General features: G+C 43.0%; 1 protein-coding gene across 7 annotated transcripts in view; it reads right to left on the bottom strand.

The window, feature by feature from the left end:
- AFF2 (ALF transcription elongation factor 2) overlaps positions 1 to 21767 on the bottom strand; it is a 392916-nt gene that overhangs the window by 29306 nt on the left and 341843 nt on the right. For 6 of the 7 annotated variants that reach the window (XM_081847862.1, XM_081847864.1, XM_081847865.1 and 3 more), the window contains 3 exons: positions 6568 to 6730; positions 4617 to 5630; positions 1476 to 1600 (listed from right to left, as the gene is read on the bottom strand). In XM_081847862.1, the coding sequence (XP_081703988.1) occupies positions 1476 to 1600; positions 4617 to 5630; positions 6568 to 6730 (1302 nt within the window). The remainder of the gene's footprint in view (positions 1 to 1475; positions 1601 to 4616; positions 5631 to 6567; positions 6731 to 21767) is intronic. The other variant, XM_081847863.1, reaches the window with a different exon arrangement.

The following is a 21767-nucleotide window of genomic DNA, read 5'->3' as shown; positions in this document are numbered from 1 at the left end:
GAATGGAAAGCTAGCATAGGGGAAATAACTATTGATGAGCACAATTATATTTTAACAGAAGATACCAATGGTTTCAGAGCTCTAAGGAATCAAATTAATGACCTAGAAAACAAGCTCAAATTAAGAAACATCAGGTTGGGGGGAGATCCCTAAGGCTTGGAGGCAGGAAATAAAAGATTCATAAAAAATAATGTAAGTGTTAGAGAAAGATAAACTTATGTGTTTGAAGAAATGCCACGGAGAAAATTTGTATCATTTTAAAATGCATCTAACACTAACATCAGTGTCTTTTTCAGACTTGAGAAATGGGGGATTTAAATATTGTAACTCTGCACTCTTGGCATTAAGTGGAAATAGTAATTACATAGACATAAGCGAGTTTGGGAACTGGTTGATTTGGTTCACAGTGGGTTTAAAGGAGATGATTTACCTGTTAATTGTGGGATTATTTAATAACGTAAATATATTTGCTATAGTAAGTCCAAAGTAAGGGCTTTAAAATTAATAAAAGGATAAAGCTGGGCACACGAGGTGGGGGATATTGATCCCTCCCACATGATGCTTGTAGTAATAGTTATGTATAGTATTAAGAATTGCCTCAACGAAGAGAGATATGGGAAAGAAGGGTCAACATGACTGGTAATGAGCTATATTGGTTTTGAGCCACTTTTAACTGGGACATCAGTTGAAGGTTCAAAAAGGTATTCATTCTCTTACTTAACAAATTATAAGGGTGTTCTTCCTTGTGCCCACTACAAACAGGGAACATGAACAACGCGACTGAAATGTTGCACCCATATTGTATATACACTATTTAGAATATTTGCAAAACTGTTGCGGACTCAGGGATTGGGAACCTCTGGACGTCTAGATGTTTTGGACGATAACTCCCAGCGTCCCTGACCATTAGCCATGCTAGCTGGGGCTGATGGGACCAAGTCCAAAAAGATTAACCCAATTAACATGAACAGTTTCAAATAGTTTAAGGAATTCCCACAATCCTCTCCTTAGCATTCTGGTTAGAAAGACAGGTAGTTCAAGAAATACTTGTCACCTATAAAAGTATGCAAATTGCATTCCATTAGTGTAAGACAGAAAAGTCCACTGCGGCCATAAAGAGATGATGTTATAAGATTCTTTTGCATAACAGGAATATTTAGAGCTGGCCCAACACTTCCTGCAGCTGAGGATGAACAGCAATCCACCACACCCACCCACCACACACACACACACACACACAATCATAGTGCAAAGGTACCCAAGGCTGGCCATGAGACAGACAATCACACAAGCACCTCTATTATTATTTTTGGCCATTTCATGACACACAAAGCCAGCTGACTGAGACAGCAACTTAATTCAGCCTAATGGTAAAGCTAGCCCTATTGATAAATGGTAAGGAGAGGCTTCCCTATGACAACTGGATCTGAACACCCATGCTGTAAAGGACCATCTTAATATTAAGAATAACTTACTCTTTAGTACTTGGTACTCTGTGGTTGGGTATTGGGGAGATGCAGGGTGGAAGCGAACACATTGCAGCAGCCTCCTCCAGACGCTGTTTCTTGTTTTCACCAAGCGTGTCTTGGTTTTCAGACTGCTTCAACCACAAAAACAAAAACCAGTCAATCATGTCTTTACAAACACAAAATCTCATAACACCAACATTACCAACCATTGCAGAATGCAAGAAATCACAATGAATCTCTCAAGTAATTTTAAGCAAGGTTGCATCCAGACAGGCAGTTTCAGATTGGTCAAAAATACTTTTTAAAAACATGCGATTTCCTCCTACACTGGTGAGAAATTACCAAGCCACACTTCTCAAACCAATATACAAGCCAAAACTCAACGAAGTTATGAATTCCTGCATGTCTCTGAAATTTGTGATGCAGTTCTCTAAAGAGTCTGCACAGAATTGTGTATATAAAAATGCACCATTTATGGGTAAACTGTTTGTATATTATTCTTGCACCACCACTTTGTTTTTGTTTATTAAGCTTGTTATATCAATCAATAAATATGTGTATATTAGTTATAACTGCATACAAAATGTGTATCTTAGGAGAAATTTGTACTGATGCTGATGAATTTTCATCATATAAAAATTACAGATGATTTGTTCCTGCCTATATCTCTTTCTTGACAAAGAGCCAGCATTTTGTGACTCAAATGCATCCATATCAGTATTGCATATATTGAAGAGGAGGGCACACAGGCAAGTGGCACCTTTATTAAAGAGGAAGGCGCTCAAAGAGGACAAGCTCTGCAGCCAAAATTCTGCTTGAACCAAACATGCCAAGCGCCTGAGAGTTGAACTCAAGCACTTCCTTGTTTGTCAAGCCAGGAAGACCAAGCTGCAACACAGGCTTCAGAGATGGATGCAACCAACACTATCACTCCCATATTATTCTGTGAAACAGACCAGGGAGATGGTGGTTTGCAAACTCATTTCACTGCTATCACAGGGTTGAAGGCATGCCTTTTGCTTGGATTTCTTCTCCTTTACACAGTTCTGAAGCTGGCATTCTCAGAAGACAAATAGTAGTGATGGCTGACATCACATTTGTGGGGATTTACAACCCCCCCTTTTAAAAACCATGAAGCTGTTTGGACTCTGATACCAGAAATAGAGCTGTTTCAGGCAAAGGGGGTGGGAGGGGATGGAGATCCTTCAGACTCTGCAAATACTCATTTTTTTATATAAAACCCCTGCTTCCTTTCTAACAAACAAATTTCAGTTTGAAGCATGCTGTCATATCCCACACAACAGGATACCCCTGGGCAAAAATAACATAGAACACATGATAAAGCATTGTCGTTCGAATCACAATAGATTCCACTTTACAGGTAGTTGTTGCGGAAAGGGAGGACTGCGAGTTAAGTGAATGGCATTTTGATAAATCACAGCTGTTTATGTAGGAAAACCCACATACTCTCAAGGCATAATTTGGCAACTGTACCTACATACTCTCAAGGCATAATTCAGCAACTGTCACAGCAAAACAGCAAAACCTCTGCTGGTTTTAATGGAGGTATTGCCCATTTAATTTGGAGCCAAATCTGGCCTTGATTCTTTGGGCACTTAAAATATATCAGCATCGGGCAAATCCCAGAATAGACATTTTACAGTCTTTTCTACAGTTCACCTCTCACCTAGAAAAGGAGAGCCCTGTTGTATTGGACCAAAGACTTATCAAGTCCACCATAGACACAAGGTCCATGACTAGTAGCCATTGATAGACTAACTCTCCATGAATTTGTCAATTTCCATTTTAAAGTTGGTCACCGTCACCATCAGTCATTTCCCCTGCTTGATGGACCATAATTCCTAAATTCCCATCTTTTATTTTTTTTTAAAGCAAGTTTCTAGCAGTTGTAGAACCTGACATTTGAAGTCTTTCCTTCTGCCTGCTCTGAAGCTCTGAGCATTCAGCTTCATTGGATGACTAGGGGATCTAGTAACATACGAAAGGGAGAAAGACCTCTTTCTATTCACTTCCTCCACATCATGAATAATTTTATCAAGTCCCCTGCCCCCCAAACATACATTTACTCTAAACCAGTGGTTCTCAAAGGGTGTAGTGCACCACCCTGGTGTGGAACGGGATGAAAAGTGTGATGGGAAGATTCAAGGACAAACTGTGTCACAACACGTTAGTGTGTTGGGTGCAATGTGTAGGTGTGTTGCTTGAATGCTCTTATAAGGGGTTAGTTTAACTTCTGGTTTGCTAGTAAAACTGAATTACTAAAAAGTGTGTCACCAACATGAAAAGTTTTAAACTTCTGCTTTAAACTTTTCAGGGTAGTATAGTATAGCATAGTATCAAAACAATTTTCTTTTTATTTGCAGAATATGGCTGGATATCTTTTCAAAATGAGAGAACGTGTCAAGCTCTCACCTCTCACTGAGTTTGTCTACATACTTAAGCTACGTATATAAGAGGCTCGTTTGTAATTATATTTCGGGAACTATCCATAATTCATTGAGCTGCATTGTTTCGTACTTTCAGGAAGTCCCCATGAAGATATTACATAGTAGTTGTGTTATATGCTTTGAATCAAGCACTGCTAGGAGTTGTTTCTTTTTGTTTTCCAGTGCATCTCTTATCAGTTAAAAAAAAATAATTGGTGGGGAATGAGCAATTTTTTATTCTGAAGGTGTGGCCCAGAGAAAATGCTAAACCAAAATGGAAAAAAGGGGGGGGGGACACACTCAAACATTGCAACCTTTATTATTTGGCTGCCATCCTTCCTGCATGACAGCAGATACTTTGGGATGGTGGTGGTGATAGTGGGGTAGCTGAGTGAGGCACTTACCTGCAGAACACCACATCATGTATGGATTGTGCTCCAGCCCCCACTTTTTACTGTACTGATTACTTTGAGTCTGACTGATGTTTTAATGTATTTTTAAATATTTTGTTGGAAGCCGCCCAGAGTGGCTGGGAAAACCCAGCCAGATGGGCGGGGTATAAATAATAAATTATTATTATTACAGTCACCTCACTATTTATATGGAAATTGAAGTGGCAAATAACTGCAAGCCTGGAGAGAGAGAGAGAGAGAGAGAGAGAGAGAGAGAGAGAGAGAGTGAGTGTTTGTGTTTGGTTTACCTTGTGCTTCCTCTTCAACTTAGGGTTGGGTTTTTCGGGCGCTGGTGTTGGGGACTCTCGGGACTGTCGCCTGTGCTTCGTGTTGGCCTCCCAGGGCTCCATTTTCCTGGGTATGGCCTCGAAGACACTTTGATTGGAGGCCTGAGAGATTAGATCCAGGTCTATCTTCACCCAGAGGTGCCTGCGCCCTTCAAACTCTCTTAGGGGAGAAATGGGTTCACTCTGCAGAAGTTGTATTGGGGATAGAAGCTCCTCCAAGTCATTGCTTTGGTCGACGGACACATTGCTGCTGTTGCTCGTTAGGCTGCTGACACTGAGAATGTTGCTGCTGGAGTTCTTGGCTTTGGTGCCACTGCTGGGGCCACTGCAAGATGGCAGGTTCTTGCCTTGTAAGCTTTCTTCCTGGTCGGTGTTTGAGTCGGATGTGGAGGAATCTGTTTCCACAAATTCCCGAGACTTGGGAACTGTTTTGCCAGGGCCTCTATACTTCTTCTTCTCGGGTGCTGGCCCTGTGGTCATTCTTGGCTCTTTACGTGGAGCAGTCTTTCCGGCAGTTATTTTTGGGCGGACTTTTGGCTGCTCTTGGGCTTCTTGTGTTTCCTTCTCTTTGGGTGTGCTGGTAATATTTGGTTTGGTCCAATTGTAGTCTTCTACACTGGAAGTCCTTTCTATCTTTTTGGGTTGCTTTTTCCCGGTAGTCCTTTGGGTGGTGGGTTCATTGTGAGCTGGTGATTTCTGCTTGGAACTCTTCACCTCTGGTGGAGCTTTCTGGGCGACACGGGGTTTGGCTTTCTCTGAAACAGGGTTACGGAGCGCCCTGTCTTTGGAATCAGTCAGAGGCAGGGTGCTAGCCGCTTTCCCTTTGTTTTGTCCTTCAGCCTGTGAGTTGCTCTGAGATTGAGAGCTGCTTTCACCATGACTCTCATGCTGCTTGCTGATGATCATTTTGTTGTGGGGATTGACTTTATTTAACCACTTCACCAACTGCCATTTGTTTGCTGAGGGAGGTTCAGGCTGCAGAAGGATGAAAGAGGGAGAAGTCTTGTTTCTGAAAAGTTACCAGCTTTTCTGGTAGCAAGTCTGGACCTGAGCAACATTCCTCACCCTGCCCCATCAACTGGCAACCCAAGTGAATTGCATTATTGCTCTAAAAGCTTAAGAGGTTTAAACATTTGCAAAGAGATGTGAATATTTATTTGCAAGGACCTTGTCTGATCATCATAGTCACCATATATACTAGGAGTCAACTCATTTCTCTGGCCTGGTACACATGTAACACTAAGCCATGGTTGATAAAAGAAGGTTTACTGAACCATAGTTTAAACTGATCAGCTGAAGCCACCCCAACTATTTACACTGACCATAGCTTAACATTACATGTGGGCCGAGACTCTTAGCGCTGGTCAAGAAGTAGCCAAAGAAGGGAGAGGAGAGAAGGGCTGAGGGTTGAGGTGGAAATTATCAGCAGGTTTGGGGATTTCTGAATTTGAAGAAATACAATAAAAACTTTGATACAAAAATAATCCTAAGAGGGAGCACCTCAAAACAGCCTCAAAACATGGTTGAACATGCTCAGTGGCCATGGAATGCTTACAGGAGAGAAGGAAAATCAGAAGGCAGAGAATGTATCATTTTGCTGCAATGTTTCATTTCAGGTCCCAGATGTATAAATGAATGAAATGAAATATAAATGAATTTTGGAGGGGAAGGGCGTCAGACCTTTGGTTTTTACCTCAGGCATTCAACTGCATGATTAAGTTTTTACCTCTGGCATTCCTCTGTGGGCATGTAATGCTTTCTGACTGTTCAGGGGAGAAAGGACAGCCAGAAGGCAGAGGGAATGCCATGGAACATTACTTTGCTGCAATTTTTTGTTGCAGATCCCATATATAGAGAGAGATTTTGAAGGGTCACACTTTTCGACCTTGGGTTTCCGGTTTGTTTGTTTTACCTTTGGTGTTTCATTGCGTGGTTCTTTGTTGCATTCGCTGTCGCTGGAGCTGGTTTCACTGTCTGAATCAGACTCCGAACTGCTTTCAGATTCACTGGAGCTCCCAGAACCTCCACTGGAATGTATTAAGACTGGGTTGTGTGCTGCTGGCGACACAAGGCCACTGCAAATAGAAAAAGACACATACCGGCTGTTAACGTTTCTGAGGAGACACCAGGTTGTCACTACTTCTGCTCTGGTTGATTTTAAAGGTACGTGAATTTCTCATTCAGCTCTGACTCCCAGTTGACTCGGAAAAGAGAGTTTCAACAGAAATGATTCCAGGAAGTCAACTTTGCCTTTATCCAACTAGCTCACCGACCCATATTTATTTACTTTGCTTTTGAATTGCTTCCCATGAAACAATAAGCAATTAAAAAGACCCCCCCAATAAAAATATAAACAATAAGAACTAAACATGTATGCAAGCTGATTACATCCAACAATGAAAATGAGTTGGATGACTTCACATCCAATGCAGATAGAATCTGGGATAAGAAGGTGCACTAAGTTCTCCCGCCTCCTCAATCCCCACAACAACCCAGTGAAGTAGTGTTAGGCTGAGAGGCACTGACTGGCCCCTCAAGGTCACCCAGTAAGCTTCATGGCTGAGTGGAGATTTCAACCTAGGTCTCCCAGGTCCAAGTCTGACACTCTAAGCCAGGCTTCCTCAAACTCGGCCCTCCAGATGTTTTTGGCCTACAACTCCCATGATCCCTAGCTAGCAGGACCAGTAGTCAGGGATGATGGGAATTGTAGTCTCAAAACATCTGGAGGGCCGAGGTTGAGGAAGCCTTCTCTAACCACTACACCACACTGGATCATTCCTTGTGATTTCATGTTACTAAAACAATATGGGGGAAAGCCATGGAGAAACCATAACTCTGTCATTCTGTTCAAGCAATGATGGGCCCAAACCCATTCTTGGCCTATTCTATAAACCTAGAAGATTAGACTTTCAATCATCAATCTCCATCTCCTGCGTACTCCCATTCAAATAAAAGGAGGCTACTACAGAATCAATGGGGATGAGTATTTGCATGCTGTAATTTTTCAATTGGTCTCTGAGGTTTTTAAGCTAAGTAGGATGCAGGGATTATGAGCAAGTAGCCCAATAAAATGTAATTTATTGTCACATGTCCAAACCTGTTAGAATGCGGCTTCCAGAAACAAACAGCAATTGTTTAAATAATTTACCAACAGAAATGTGCAGTCCTCGATTTTTTTTTTTTTTGAGCCACACATTCATAATTTATGCTCAGATGAAGGACATTAGGCAGCTCTAATATTTGCATGTAAACATTGTAAAAATTTATTTTAACTAATGCTATGGTTTATTCCACCCCACCCCCCGTCTCCCACACACTGCAGCCAGGGTTGTACAGAAAGAGCAATAGGTGCATTACAATTCTGTAGAGATGCCCTGGGGAGTCTTCATCTGAAGCTAGTTATTCACTTGTGCCTTTGTAAAACACAGTACTAAAATAAAATATTTTTAAGGCCTCTCTGTTTCAAATTGCAACACTTATCCCATGTTTCTTTCCCCACCCTGTGCTACAAGTTATAGATTCAGGGTAAAGATCTGGATTTCCAGTGCAACAGATTTTGCTTTCTGCAGTGGTTGAGAAAGCGGTGACTGTCTGCCATCACACTATGCAAGAATTCTGAATGCCTACATACCTTAGTGCCCTTTGTTTTCCTCCCAAATCTTACTTTACTTTCTTGGTGCCATAAATACTCATTCTTCCTGGACTTTGCTTTACACAAATGCTACCAATATTTTCTTGCAACATATGCTACACACTATTATTGCCCTTATATGCATTGCCTATATTTTTGGGTAGGCTGTGATAGGATGGGATCACTGTATTCCAATTTGATATGTGTTAGATTTTTTGAGAACAATGAAATTTGTTTACAACAGAAAGAGAGAATATGTAGTACCTGGGACCGTCTATCTACAAAGAAGATACAAATAAAAAAGCTGCACTTGTTGCTTGCTGGTGGGTGTGATGCCTATAGAAGTTTCCCCAGCTGTCACAAATGTTCTGACAGGTCCCCAAAGTTTGGAAACACCTGTGATTTCCAAGGCCCAAAACCAATAAATGGCTTGGTCCCATTGAATCGAAGAAGCCACCTCCATTTTTATGACCCAACCTGATTATTTTTTTTTTACGAATGAAGGTGCAGCATTCTCTTAAGGGATATCCATGCACCAAGGCAGGAGAAACTATCTTCCCTTGGGAGACAGATGCATGAGCCAGAACTCATGCATCTTCTGGAAGCAGAACAAAACATTTTTATCTCCACAGGCTTTTGTTGGCTACTAGCTATTAGGTAGAATATTATTATGTGACCCATCCTCCTAAGATGAGAACAGCTTTGAGTCCAAGGACATAACTGGTTGATAAATAAATAAGGAGCCTCTTTCATTAAGCACAAGCAAAATACTCATTAAAATGCAAGGGATACCTCTAGAGGGACATACCACTTTCCATTGTAATGATGAACATGACCCACATGTGGAGCATGAAAAAGTTTGTGTGCTTGGCACTCTAGTAAAACTGACTTTAGCCTTATAAAAGCACACAAATAGAATTTCTGACTTTCACAAGAGGTAATAATTCACACTTCTGTATCCATCTGCCTGAATGAGAGGGAAGAAGGAGAGAGTGCCTGATGGTTGATTTTAAGTATGCGAAGCTGAGCCAGCAAAGCATCAGAGAAGTGAGGTAATTTGATATTATGCCTTTTCACCTATTCAGCATATCTCATGGGAAACACATGTCCCCAATATCAAATTATCACCAAAAATAATTTGGAAGTCTTTTTTTTTTTTTTTTTTTAAGAATTAGGCTCCATTGCTCCCTTCCCCACCACTAATCCCTTTCCCATTATCCTTGACCACTGGCCATGTTGGCTGGGTGCTGATGGAGTTCAAGTCCAGCAACATCTGGAAGGTCAAAGGTCTCCCATCTCTGTCATATAAGATCTGCATTCTCATCATTAAGTCCAATTTAGAAACAGTTATCTGTATGTTCCACCCACCTATGATCCCAGCATCTGCTTGGCGGCGATATTCCCTGCAGTGGGCTGAAATCTGAGTAATGCTGTTGTGGTTTTAACTTGACTGCCTGGATGTGAAAGCTTTATCATGGTCTGCTCATCTCTAAACTTGAAGGGGAAGAGGACCTACATATGAACATAAGAAGAGCCTAATGGGTCAGGCCAGTGGCCCACCCTGTGCCCAATGGCTGACTACATGCCTGTGGGATACCTATAAGCAGGACAACAAGTGCATCGGCACTCTCCAGCAAATGAAGCATAATGTCACCAGCTGTGAAGTAAGAACCGTCACCAAGCTTAGTAGTGATTTATAGCTTTATATTCTATAAATTTAAAGCCATCCAATATGGGGACCACCATTCCCTCTTGTGGGAGTGAACTGCGCAGTTTAACTACTGTATCTGCTTTGTGAAGCAATACTTTTTGTTCATTTGTCCTGAGTCTTCCAACACTCAGCTTAACTGGGTCTTCCAACACTGAAGCAAACGCAACACTGTTTACCATATACACCCTGAATGGGCTGTGAGTGCAGCAGCCTTGTAGTCCACCTTAAAGTACTTCCGATAGAATATACAGTGGTACCCCGCAAGACGAATGCCTCGGAAGACGAAAAACTCGCTAGACGAAGGAGTTTTTCGTTTTCTTAGCCGCTTCGCAAGACGCATTTCCCTATGGGCTTGCTTCGCAAAACGAAGCTTGCCCCGCAAGCTCTGGGGATAGCGGGGAAGCGCAGTGCGTCTTCCCCGCTGTCCCTGGACCTCTTTTGAAGCAAGGGGCGGCAGGGAGAAGATCGCTTCTCCCCGTTGCCAGCCCCGCAATCTCCGGGGACAGAGGGGAAGGCGCGCGCGCCTTCCCCTCTGTCCCCGGACCCCTTTTGAACCAAGGGGCGGCAACGGGGAGAAGCGATTCTCCCCGCTGCCCCTTCCCTTGCTTTAAAACAGGTCCGGGGACAGAGGGGAAGGCGCGCGGCGCTTCCCCTCTATCCCCGGACGGTCTCCATAGGAACGCATTGATTGATTTTCAATGCATTCCTATGGGAAACCGTGCTTCGCAAGACGAAAAACTCGCAAGAAGAAAAAACTTGCGGAACGAATTAATTTCGTCTTGCGAGGCACCACTGTATAGACAACATTTTTTCCTCTAAGATATATTCATAGTGGGATGGCTGCCACAGGGGCTCCCATTAGGAACACAGGAAGCTGTCATACAACAAGTCATGCATTCTTTGCTCCTAGATATAAGGCATTGAACACCTGAGGGCTGGGGGCCAAATGCAACCCTCCAAGCCCCCACTCTAAATGACTATTGCAAGGTTCTCCACAGGCTTGTGTCATCTTTGCAGACTGACAACAGCTCTACAGGACAGCTCAGAGATTCAGGTGGGCTTTTGGCAGAGGGCTTCCCCAATGCTACACAGAGATGAAACCAGTCCAGAATTCTGCTTATGCAGTTTGGTTTCCTGGCATGTTTACAGCCACACCTGGATCTATGGAAGATCTGTTTACTGTGCAGGTTGTTAAAAACGACAATGAAAAGCACATTCCTGGACTAGGGCAGCACCAATTGCCAAGGCAGAAGCAAGCATGCTAGGAAATGTATGTATAGAGCGGCCTAAGCCTTTAATCGCTTGACAAAGAAAAGACCAAAATAATAGAAACAGACCCAGCGTGGCCACAATTTCTTTCCAATCCAAAAATAATTCCAAGAAAACTACTTATATGCCAAATAGCATTGAAAAATCAACTTCTGAAAGATTACTGGTTTGCTCAAAATACCCCCTCCTCCTTTTGTCCATACAAAATGCAATGGGGTCCTGTTTGCTTTTTCGTCTTGGGTAACAAAACTGACTTGATATATCTTGCAATTCTGCACTGAAGAACTCTTAGCCCTTAAAAGGTCCACTTTAAGGCTGAAACACTCCCCTTTTGTCACTTAGGTTCAACGTAAGAGTAGCTCCTGCTTTATCACCAGCCAAGATGAGAAAACCCTTTTATCTGCAATGTTCATGCAAAATGAGAGATAAAGGGCATCTTGCATATGGACAGATGCATGACTGATTCTGGGAAAAGCAGAAATAAACAGAATGAGGTACTGGTGCAGGGGAAGGGGATCCTTATTTTGAAAGATGAACTGAAATGGAGAGATTACAGGTTAAAAAGAAAGAAAAAGAACATGTTGGGCTGAACCTTCACCTGGACAGTAGGGTTTGGCCATGTGCTTGAAATGGTTTCCTACAAAGATCAAGGGACAGAAGATTGACTGATGGAAGTGCTGTTTTCTCTTTAACAGAGTCATGTGCACCCCAATCTCCAAGCAGTGAGAGACTCCAGAGATTCCTGAGCCTAACTAGAGTTTGATTTCCTTGTAATGAAGGTAAATGGAGACTTTAGGATATATGGTTTCATTTACCTTTACCTTTACAATTTGAGAATGAGAAGCAAGGGCTCACAACACTCCACAGATCTTGCTGTTAGACTGCGACTCCCCTTATCCCTGACCATGGATCGCACTGCTGGGAGTTAGAGTCCAACATCTGAAGGACACCACAGTGGCGACCCCTGACCTCTCATATCACTTTCTGTCAATGCACCTCAAAAAGCGATATTGCAGATCTGGAAAAGATACAGGAAAAGGCATCCAAAATGATCAAGGGGGTGTAGCAACTCCCCTGTGAGGAAAGGTTAAAATGGGGACTAAAGGCCTTGGAGATCATGTCCATAAAAAGGCCTGTTTTCCCCTCATTTCATGTGCACCTTAAGTCAATCAGATATAAACAAGTGAAGCTGCCTTATAGGAGTCAGAGCACTAGCCCATCTAGCCCACTCTTGTTTCCTTGGATCAGCAGGAGCTCGTCAAGGTTTCACCGATAGGCCCTTCCCAGCATTGTTAGCAAAAATGGAGAGTGAACCTGTGGCCTCCTCCACTCCACAAAATCTCCTGTTGCGCTAGGGCTATCTGCTTTTCTGTGCTAGATTTTTTATTTACTGTTGGATCAGTAAATCAGTACAAATTTGACCCACAGCTGTGAGGCATTCGCGAGCTTTTTTGCGGAGAAAGTCCTGTTGCTCCGCCATGACCTCCCTGCCAATTTAGATACAGTGACTGAACTGGAGGCCCCTCGACTGACTTCAGGTCCAGTGTTGGACCATTTCGATCAGATACTCCCTACTGATGTGGATAGATTCCTCCAAGTTGGTAGGCCCACCACCTGCCTCCTTGATCCGTGCCCATCTTGGCTGATTAGGGAGTGTCCAGATGTTGCGCGGACCCCCCTTAGACCTATCCAATTACCGCCCAGTTTCAAATCTTCCATACCTGGGTAAGGTAATTGAGAGAGCGGTTGCTGAACAGCTTGGTAGGTTTCTGGAGGAAACATCAGCATTAGATCCATTTCAGTCTGGTTTCCGTCCTGGTTTGGGGACGGAGATGGCTCTGGTTGCCCTAACAGATTATCTCTGTAGACAACTGGATCGAGGCGGGTCAGGACTGCTGATCCTTTTAGATTTGTCAGCAGCCTTTGACATGGTTGATCATGATCTTCTGGACCACTGCCTCGCAGACATGGAGATACAGGGCATAGCCCGCAACTGGTTGTGCTCTTTTATCTCTGGTCGGGGACAGAGGGTGGCACTACGGAGGGAAATGTCGTCGCGCCACTCCTTGGTGTGTGGAGTGCCGCAGGGCGCAATTCTCTCCCTGATGCTTTTTAACATCTTTATGCACCCCCTTGCCCAGATTATCTGGAGCTTTGGGCTGGGCTGCCACCAATATGCTGATGACACCCAACTCTATCTGCTGATGGATGGCCACACCGACTCAGCCCCAAACACACTGACCAGATGCTTGGAAGCTGTGGCTGGATGGTTTCGTGGGAGCCGATTGAAACTAAATCCTTCGAAGACAGAGGTCCTATGGCTAGGTCGGGATGGCATGGGGATGAGGGACCAACTCCCTTCTCTTGCGGGGGCCCAATTAGTGCCATTGCCTTCCGTTAAGAGTTTGGGTGTAATCCTTGACGCCTCCCTTTCCATGGAGGCGCAGGTTACAGCAACAGCCAAGGCAACATTTTTCCACCTTCGCTGCATCAAGCAGTTGGTCCCTTACCTTTCCCGCTCCGACTTGGCCACAGTGATCCATGCGACGGTCATCTCCAGGCTTGACTACTGTAATTCGCTCTACGCGGGGCTGCCCTTGAAGCTGTCCCAGAAACTCCAGCGGGTAAAGAATGCTGCAGCGAGGCTCCTCACGGGGTCTCTGCCATGGGAGCATATTCACCCAGTGCTTTTCAAGCTGCACTGGCTCCCGGTGGAGTACAGGATCAGGTTTAAGATGCTGCTTTTGACCTTTAAAGCCCTTCACGGCCTAGGACCCTCGTACCTATGGGACCGCCTCTCCTGGTATGCCCCACGGAGAGCCTCAAAGTCCATAAATAGCAACACCCTAGTGGTCTCTGGCCCTAAGGAAGTTAGACTGGCTTCAACCAGAGCCAGGGCCTTTTCAACTCTGGCTCCGATCTGGTGGAACGCTCTGCCTCATGAGACCAGGGCCCTGCAGGATCTGATTTCTTTCCGCAGGGCCTGTAAGACAGAGTTGTTCCGCCTGGGCTTTGGCTTGGAGTCAATTTGATTCCCTCCCTCCCTCCCTCTCTTTCTTTTTTCTTTTCCTTCTCCTCCTGCGATGAGGCTACATTTTAATATTTTAATGTTCCATTATTTTAATGTTGTATTTTATTTTTGTTTTTAAGTTGTAATCATTCATCTTGTTTTTATTATTGCTTGTAAGCCGCTCTGAGCCCGGCCTTGGCTGGGGAGGGTGGGGTATAAATAAAAAAATATTTTTATTATTATTATCAAACACTCCATAGCCATCAAGAGCACTCCCTCCCCCAGTTCAGTAGTTTGAGGAAACAAGCCATCTGCTTTGCACGTTCAAGCCTCCACTTTTGCTTCATGTACAGTGGTACCTTGGGTTAAGAACTTAATTAGTTCTGGAGGTCTGTTCTTAACCTGAAACTGTTCTTAACCTGAAGCACAACTGTAGCTAATGGGGCCTCCCACTGCTGCTGCGCCGCTGCATGATTTCTGTTTTCATCCTGAAGCAAAGTTCTTAACCAGAGGTACCATTTCTGGGTTAGTGGAGTCTGTAACCTGAAGCGTATGCAACCTGAAGTGTATGCAACCCGAGGTACCCCTGTATTAAAGTTACAGATTCATTTCCAGACATTTCTTAAATGATTACAGAGCTGTCATGAGCATGGCTTATTTTTCTGCTCCATAAATGATGAACAAATGTGCAATTCATGCATTGGTTGTGTCCCCCCCCCACTCACTGCTGAGACTGTTATTACATTATTTTCAACACATCATTTACCCTTAATATTTTAATAAACCACTTTAAAGGTGAAGCAGAGTAGTTACAATAAATAGCTACTGTATTACTGGCAATTATTGATTTTGAGAACAAACGGTGCCGGATCTTCACATTGCAAATATATTCACAGTGCAATGGCAGGCATTGCCTACTCAGAAGGAAGCACTGTTTAGTTCAGTAGGACTTACTTTCAGGTAAGTATGTAAAGGACTAGTGCTGCAATGATCAAGAATGTCACTTGGCACTGGGGCTACCAACCAAGTAAAGAAAGTTCAGTTTTTTATTGGATAAATGGCAGATAATTAATTCATTAATGTATTTAAAGTAAATATACTTATTATACAAAGCAAACATTGGGTTGGATCCAGAGTCAAGATAAGCAGAGACAGGCAGCACTGATTAATATCCCAGCACTCAGACCTGTTTGGTGGCATTGGGAAGTAGATGGGCTGTTTGATATCTGGACCCTTACCTGATGCAACACCAAACCCTGTGATGCTGCAATCAACAAACTGTGGCCATTAAAAACCCATCTCAGCCTATGTGCAATTATTTGCTTCCACGTGTTGCATCCCTGTTGCTTGTGGGCACACTACCTACTGATTAAACTGATCTAGCTTTGACAACCTGGTTGATAAAAATGTGACTAGTCTTTTCTGAAAGGACAAAGACTGTCTGACGTCACTCCATGCAGGCTGAGCAAAATTTATCTTCCAAGCTGAGATTTATGTAGAAGGTGCCAAGTATCCAAGGATTTCATCCGTATCTTTTGGACTTGCTCCCCATATCTATCTCTCTATCTGGAATGAAGTTTCCATCATACAATGTATCACAGGCTACTAACTTCTTGCAAACTATTTAAAAACAGAAACTGAATAGGATTATTTAATGATGGTGATAAGCTTGCTCATAACAGCTAGGTTGTGTGTAGGGCAACACAGGAAATCTCCAGAACCCCCTATTATTACAGAATAGCTAAGGAAAACCTGGGAAGCCATCATATTACCCCAAACTCACTTATAATTCAAGTTCCAAGCAAAACACACAAAACTACAAAATAATAATTTCATTGAGTAATAGTCTTTAAATATAAACTATTAGAATGATAAAATTCATAATATGCAACCACATGTCTTTTTAAAAGAAAATCAAAACAAAATCTTGTCTCTTAAGAGCCACTAAGCTAAAAATCTACATGAGAGTTGAACTGATAAAGATAATTGCTGCATCTGTCTTATTCGTTGCTTTGTCTTTATTTTAATATGCTGCTTGTTTGCACTGCTTATTCATCTTCATTAATGCTTCTATTTTTAACAAAAAACCCACCTCCCATTCTTCGTGTACATTCTGAGTTATTGAAAATATTTTAAAGAATGTTTTTAAAAGAGAAGGCCACAAAGACAGAAACCTTCAACTTTCTCAGCTGCTGGACTGAACTTTACTACCCAAGTCAGAGATGGGCTACATTTTGCAAACCATGGGCTGCATTGGGCCACATGCCATATGTAGGTGCGGCCAGAGGCAAAAGTGGGCAGAGCAATGCATGCAAATTTTAATTTTGCACAGGAAGCAAGTTTACACCCACCCACACACACCCTGCATCCAGGCAAGCAAGACTCATTATCAAACTACACCTTCCAGCCAGGTCAAAACATTTATGGAGGATCCAAAGCAGGACCAGTCAGAGGTGTGGTCTGGGGAGATTTCTGAGGACCAGAAAAGGAAGATTAAAGGGCCGCACTTGAAATTCCCTACCCCTGATCAAAGTAAATGCAACAGTAGGATTCAACAGGGCATCTCTCTCTTTTTATGTGCTTTTTTATTACACATGTACCCCACCTTTTCTCCAAAGGAGTTCAAGGCAGCATTCATGGTTTCACAACGATAATATGTGCTAAGTCAGGGTAAGATAAAATGGCTATCCAGATATCCCCAATGAGCTTTGCCACTGACTGGGGACTGGAACCCGAGTGTCCCAAATCCTAGTTCAACAATTTAACCCAGTGGTAACCAACTACAGCCCTTCAGAAGTTGGGACTGCCATCATCTCTGACTTCAGTGGCCATATTGGCTGAGATTGATGTGAGTCCTGCAATGTCCGCAGGACACCACCATACTAGTAGCTCTAACCACCATATTTTAACCTCCGTGTCCTACTGGCTCAGGTGAGTGAGTGGTAAAGGGAACCAGTGGAACAAGTGTCATTTGTAAGCATTTTGTAACAAGCATTTTGGTACAGAAAGGCAAGATGAAAAGATAATCTAAGTAAATGGACAAACAGTGTCCCAAGCTATAAAAACAATGCAACTGTCCAACACAAAAAACTCCCTTTCATTAACTCCCCGTTTTGGGGAAAATAAATAAATTCCCATATGGGAAACTTAGCATGTTCTCTCTGCATTACAATAATGGCTTCTGTTCATTATTACACTATGTGCTAGTTTGAAAAGAGGTGGCTTTCCATGGATACAAGAGATTACCTGACCAACAGAAATAGCTTTTAATCCATTTTGGATTAAACATTGCCTCAAAGGTTTTTATGCAAGAGGCAGAGTCAACCCCTCATCCCAACTTCAAATTTCTTGCTAATTATGACATTCAAAACACAAGAGGGTGTTTCTGCTGAAGATAAATGGATTTCAGAACCCCTCTCAGCATTCACGATAAATCAGAAAATGACTATTAATAAACAGCTGTGTTGGAGTGGAGAGGAAATGACAGATTTTACAAAGATCTGCTCCCATCGCTTGCCTGATGTTATCAGTGTCATGTATAAGGCTGACATCTTAAATCTTTGCCATCAGAATCCTGGAAGTCAAAAGGCTCGGCTCTTTAAAACCAAATTCACAATGCCTGCTGCTCTGAATGACAGTAAAAGAAATAGTGTAAATCTATCTGATTGATGACCTTGCCTTCTAGCCAGTTTCCCTTCACCCTGCCATTGCTGTCAACCATTGCCATAGCAAGTCCCCAGTTTGGGGGGGGGGGGGAAGCAGGCTGCCTGCTGAAAAACCGCAGATTGGGCATTGCATAGTTAGGTGTTATGGACGCTTATGTCCTACAGAATGAGAGTCGTACAAAAAAAAGCTTTTTGTGTGTGCATTCAGGAACTCACTCATGCTTAATTTTATTTCTGTTTTGATCTGGCCTCTTGCAATAAAATGAAGTAAATCTGATCTTTTTAATTGTTGCTGAGAACAGGAAGTTTCACAAGGCTTCTGTCCCAACCTCCTAAAATGCATTTATATCCCACCTTTATTCCAAGGATATCAAGGCGCTGTATATTTTCCCCTCACAGGTAAAGGTAAAAAGGTAAAGGACCCCTGTATGGTTAAGTCCAGTCAAAGGCAACTATCGGGTGCAGCGCTCATCTCGCTTCAGGCCGGGGGAGCCAGTGTTTGTTCACAGACAGCTTTCTGGGTCTTGTGGCCAGCAGGACTAAACTGCTTTTGGTGCAACAGAACACCGTGATGGAAACCAGAGCACACAGAAACGCCGTTTACCTTCCTGCCACAGCGGTACCTATTTATCTACTTGCACTGGCTTGCTTTTGAACTGCTAGATGGGCAGGAGCTGGGGCAGAGCAACGGGAGATCACCCCATTCGGGGATTCAAACTGCTGACCTTCCGATCAGCAAGCCCAAGAGGCTCAGTGGTTTAGACCACAGCACCACCCATGTTCTCTTTTCTCACAACCACCTTGTGAAGTAGCTTAGGCTAAGAGGCGGTAACAGACACAAAGTCATCCAGTGTGCTTCATGGGTAAGTGGGAACTTGAACCCTGGTTTCTCAGGTCATTGTTTAACACTCTAAGCGCTACACCATGATAGTAAAACTTTCTGAAGTGTCAGCTGCCACAGCTCCACATAGGTGTCAGCCAATTCTGTCAAGTGGTGGGTGGTTATCAGGAAACTCACAGCATGGTGATGGATCATTATGGGGAAAGTGGGTATGGGGCTGCATGCCTGCAATTTTTTTTAAAAAATTTTTTACAGGTCAACAAGCTCTGTGTTTACCGAAAAATGGTCTACACACAGCAGCAACCGGTTTTCACCTTCTTTTCACAGTAAGCTACTAAAAACTTAGGTCTCCATACACACTCACCTCTCCCTAGCCTGGCAAGCAAGATGGGCATCTCACAGTCAAAGGACATATTCTGCCCAGGGAAAAGCACAAGATGTGGGTGCAGAGCAGAACTGGTAGGTCTGGCTTAAAGAGTGGGGTCAGCCTAGGGAGAGTCCCAAGGGCCAAATAGATATCATGACTGGCCCCTGGGCCTTAGGTTCCCCAAACCTACTCTACACTTACAGCAGAATCACACTAAGTTGGGATACAACCCTTTGACCTCCCCCCCAGATGCTGTTGGACAACTTCCAGTTTGAAGTTCAATAACACCTGGAGGGCCACAGACTGTGGGAGGGACTAACCTTGGCCTATTTATCTAGGAAAGTGACCCACAAACAAAAAGGCCTAGCCATGTTGCTTTGTTTCATTTTTTTGCTTCCTGGTTGGTTGGTTGGTAGGCAACCCTTACTTTGCAGAGATATTTTTATTTCCATTTTTATAGCTGTTTTCTTGGTTTATTGTAGCCTGCTGTCAAGAAGTATTTGCAAAAGAGCACAGTGCGTGACTCATCTAAATCTTCCGTATGACTCATTTGTATGGGATAGAGCTCCTGAGGAGTTTTAACATAAAAGAAAGAAAAGGAAGGAGGGAGGGAAGAAAGAAAACACTAGCTCTATGGGATAACAACTTGTTCCTATGGCAGGCATAATTACCAGGGCCATATAAGATTAAAGTGGAAACTCAATGGGCTTTTTCAGCATGTTGCTGCGCCATGACCATGTTGACAAATTCTGAATACGAAGTTGGCTGCACTCCTCACGACAAAGCTCCCTCCCTCCCTCCCTCTTATGGACTCCAGCAGCTCTCTATCAGGAGTCGAAACCATGTGAAAACAGTTAGTTGCTTAGAGTAAAAGATGTCAACTGAGTTAGCCCTGTCCTTGCTTTGTGCAGTTCTATCCCAAGCATATCGACTTGGATGCAAGGCAACCACTTACCCCAAAGAGAACAGCCTTGTGTAAAATGTCCATATGCTATTTTATGGGGATCATTGCAGACTGAGAAATGTTTACCATGATTTGCATCTTTGCTATGGTGGGGATGGCTGGGACCAGACGGCCTTTCCGCCTGCTCCGTCTGCTGCCCCGGAACTAACTACCAATGGGCAACTTTGGTGGAGGCTGATCGGTTACGATAAATGTGACACTGCTCCATCAACACTCCTTCAACATATTTGCACCGGCAAGAGTGACAGAGATAATCTTTTCCTAACCATCCCAGGGTCAATGACAGTCACATTTACTAGTGGCAGCATCTACGCCTTAAGTTTGAGGCCCAGACGGTTGAATTTGTGTGCTTATCTCCATGAAAACTTGCCTGAGTAAGTTGGATAAAAAGTAGGGTGGTGGTGGTTTGGAAACCATTAGGTGGAAGCTCACCCCCCCATGACATCATCAGGAGATTGAGAAGGGACAACTGAAATTGAGTTTCCAAATGTTTGTCAACACCATAATAATAATAATAATAATAATAATAATAATAATAATAATAATTTATTTCACTTGAATCCAGCCCGAATCTGACTGGAGGTGAAGCAGTGTCGACACACCATTTGCAAATAAAGTTTTGTTTGTTGATTTTATTTATTTCTCACCCACCCCACTTATTCATTCTGGCTTATTAATTTGTTGGTCTGGTGGTTTTTATAATTCTAAATTCATCGCAGGTCTCCCTCCAGTATCCCTCCCCCTTTTTTTACTATGCGATATGCAAGGAAATACAGTAAATACACCAACAACCTGAAAGCTGCTTAGCGAAATGATTTTTAATATACTAGGCAGTGTGAGAATGTGAAAAAAGAATCCATAATGACAACAAAGATTAGCCATTTGCTCTCTAACCTTATTTACAGAAGCAATCAGAGGTATTCAGGTCGAGTTAATGACCCTGTCTCCAATTAATTCAATTGTCTACACACAACATTGATGCAGCAGCTGTATCAGGGACAATTGCAAAGGGAACACACACAACTCCATTAAAAGTGACAGTAATAATGCATTTATTACCAAGGAAAAAAGCACACTATTGTATCATAAATTCAGGATGTTAAATTATACCCCATGCTTTAACAGAAATTCAATTAGTGAAATAATAATAACAATAGCAAAGACTAGGGAGCGCGAGAGCAAAAGGAGGGAAGCTGGCTGTGCCTAAATTCCTCAGATTAAAAATTTGGCTGCTTAGTTACCAGCAGTTGGCTGGTTCTGCAGTTTCTCTGGTGCGAAGTCGTTCTTTTGAATCAGTGCCAGACACCCCCCTCGTTTTATGAACAAGTTGCAAAATGAAATCTGAAGCTTTTGAATCCAATTATGAAAGGCGCACTGGAATCTATCATTGGTTTAAAAAGTGCCTTTTTTTCCTGCTGCTGTGTTCAGATTTGTATAGTAATTGAGGTAAGCACAGGTGCTGTTCATTATGGGCCATTGTGCGCCATCTGAATTCTGGGAATGGCAGAATTAAGGCTGTTTAAAACTCTGTGAATAACAAACAAGCATGATTTGGAGGTTGTTTGTACAAGCCTGGACACAGCTCATCTGGGGCTCCTAAGACACCTGCTCACCCTTTTCGCAACCAAAACACTCTCATTGACATTCTGGCTAT

The sequence above is a fragment of the Podarcis erhardii genome (genome assembly GCF_964252035.2).
Source record: "Podarcis erhardii genome assembly, chromosome: Z".
In the NCBI taxonomy this organism is placed as follows: Eukaryota; Metazoa; Chordata; class Lepidosauria; order Squamata; family Lacertidae; genus Podarcis; species Podarcis erhardii.
Note: the sequence above shows the minus strand (reverse complement) of the source record. Positions and strands in the feature narration are given on the sequence as shown.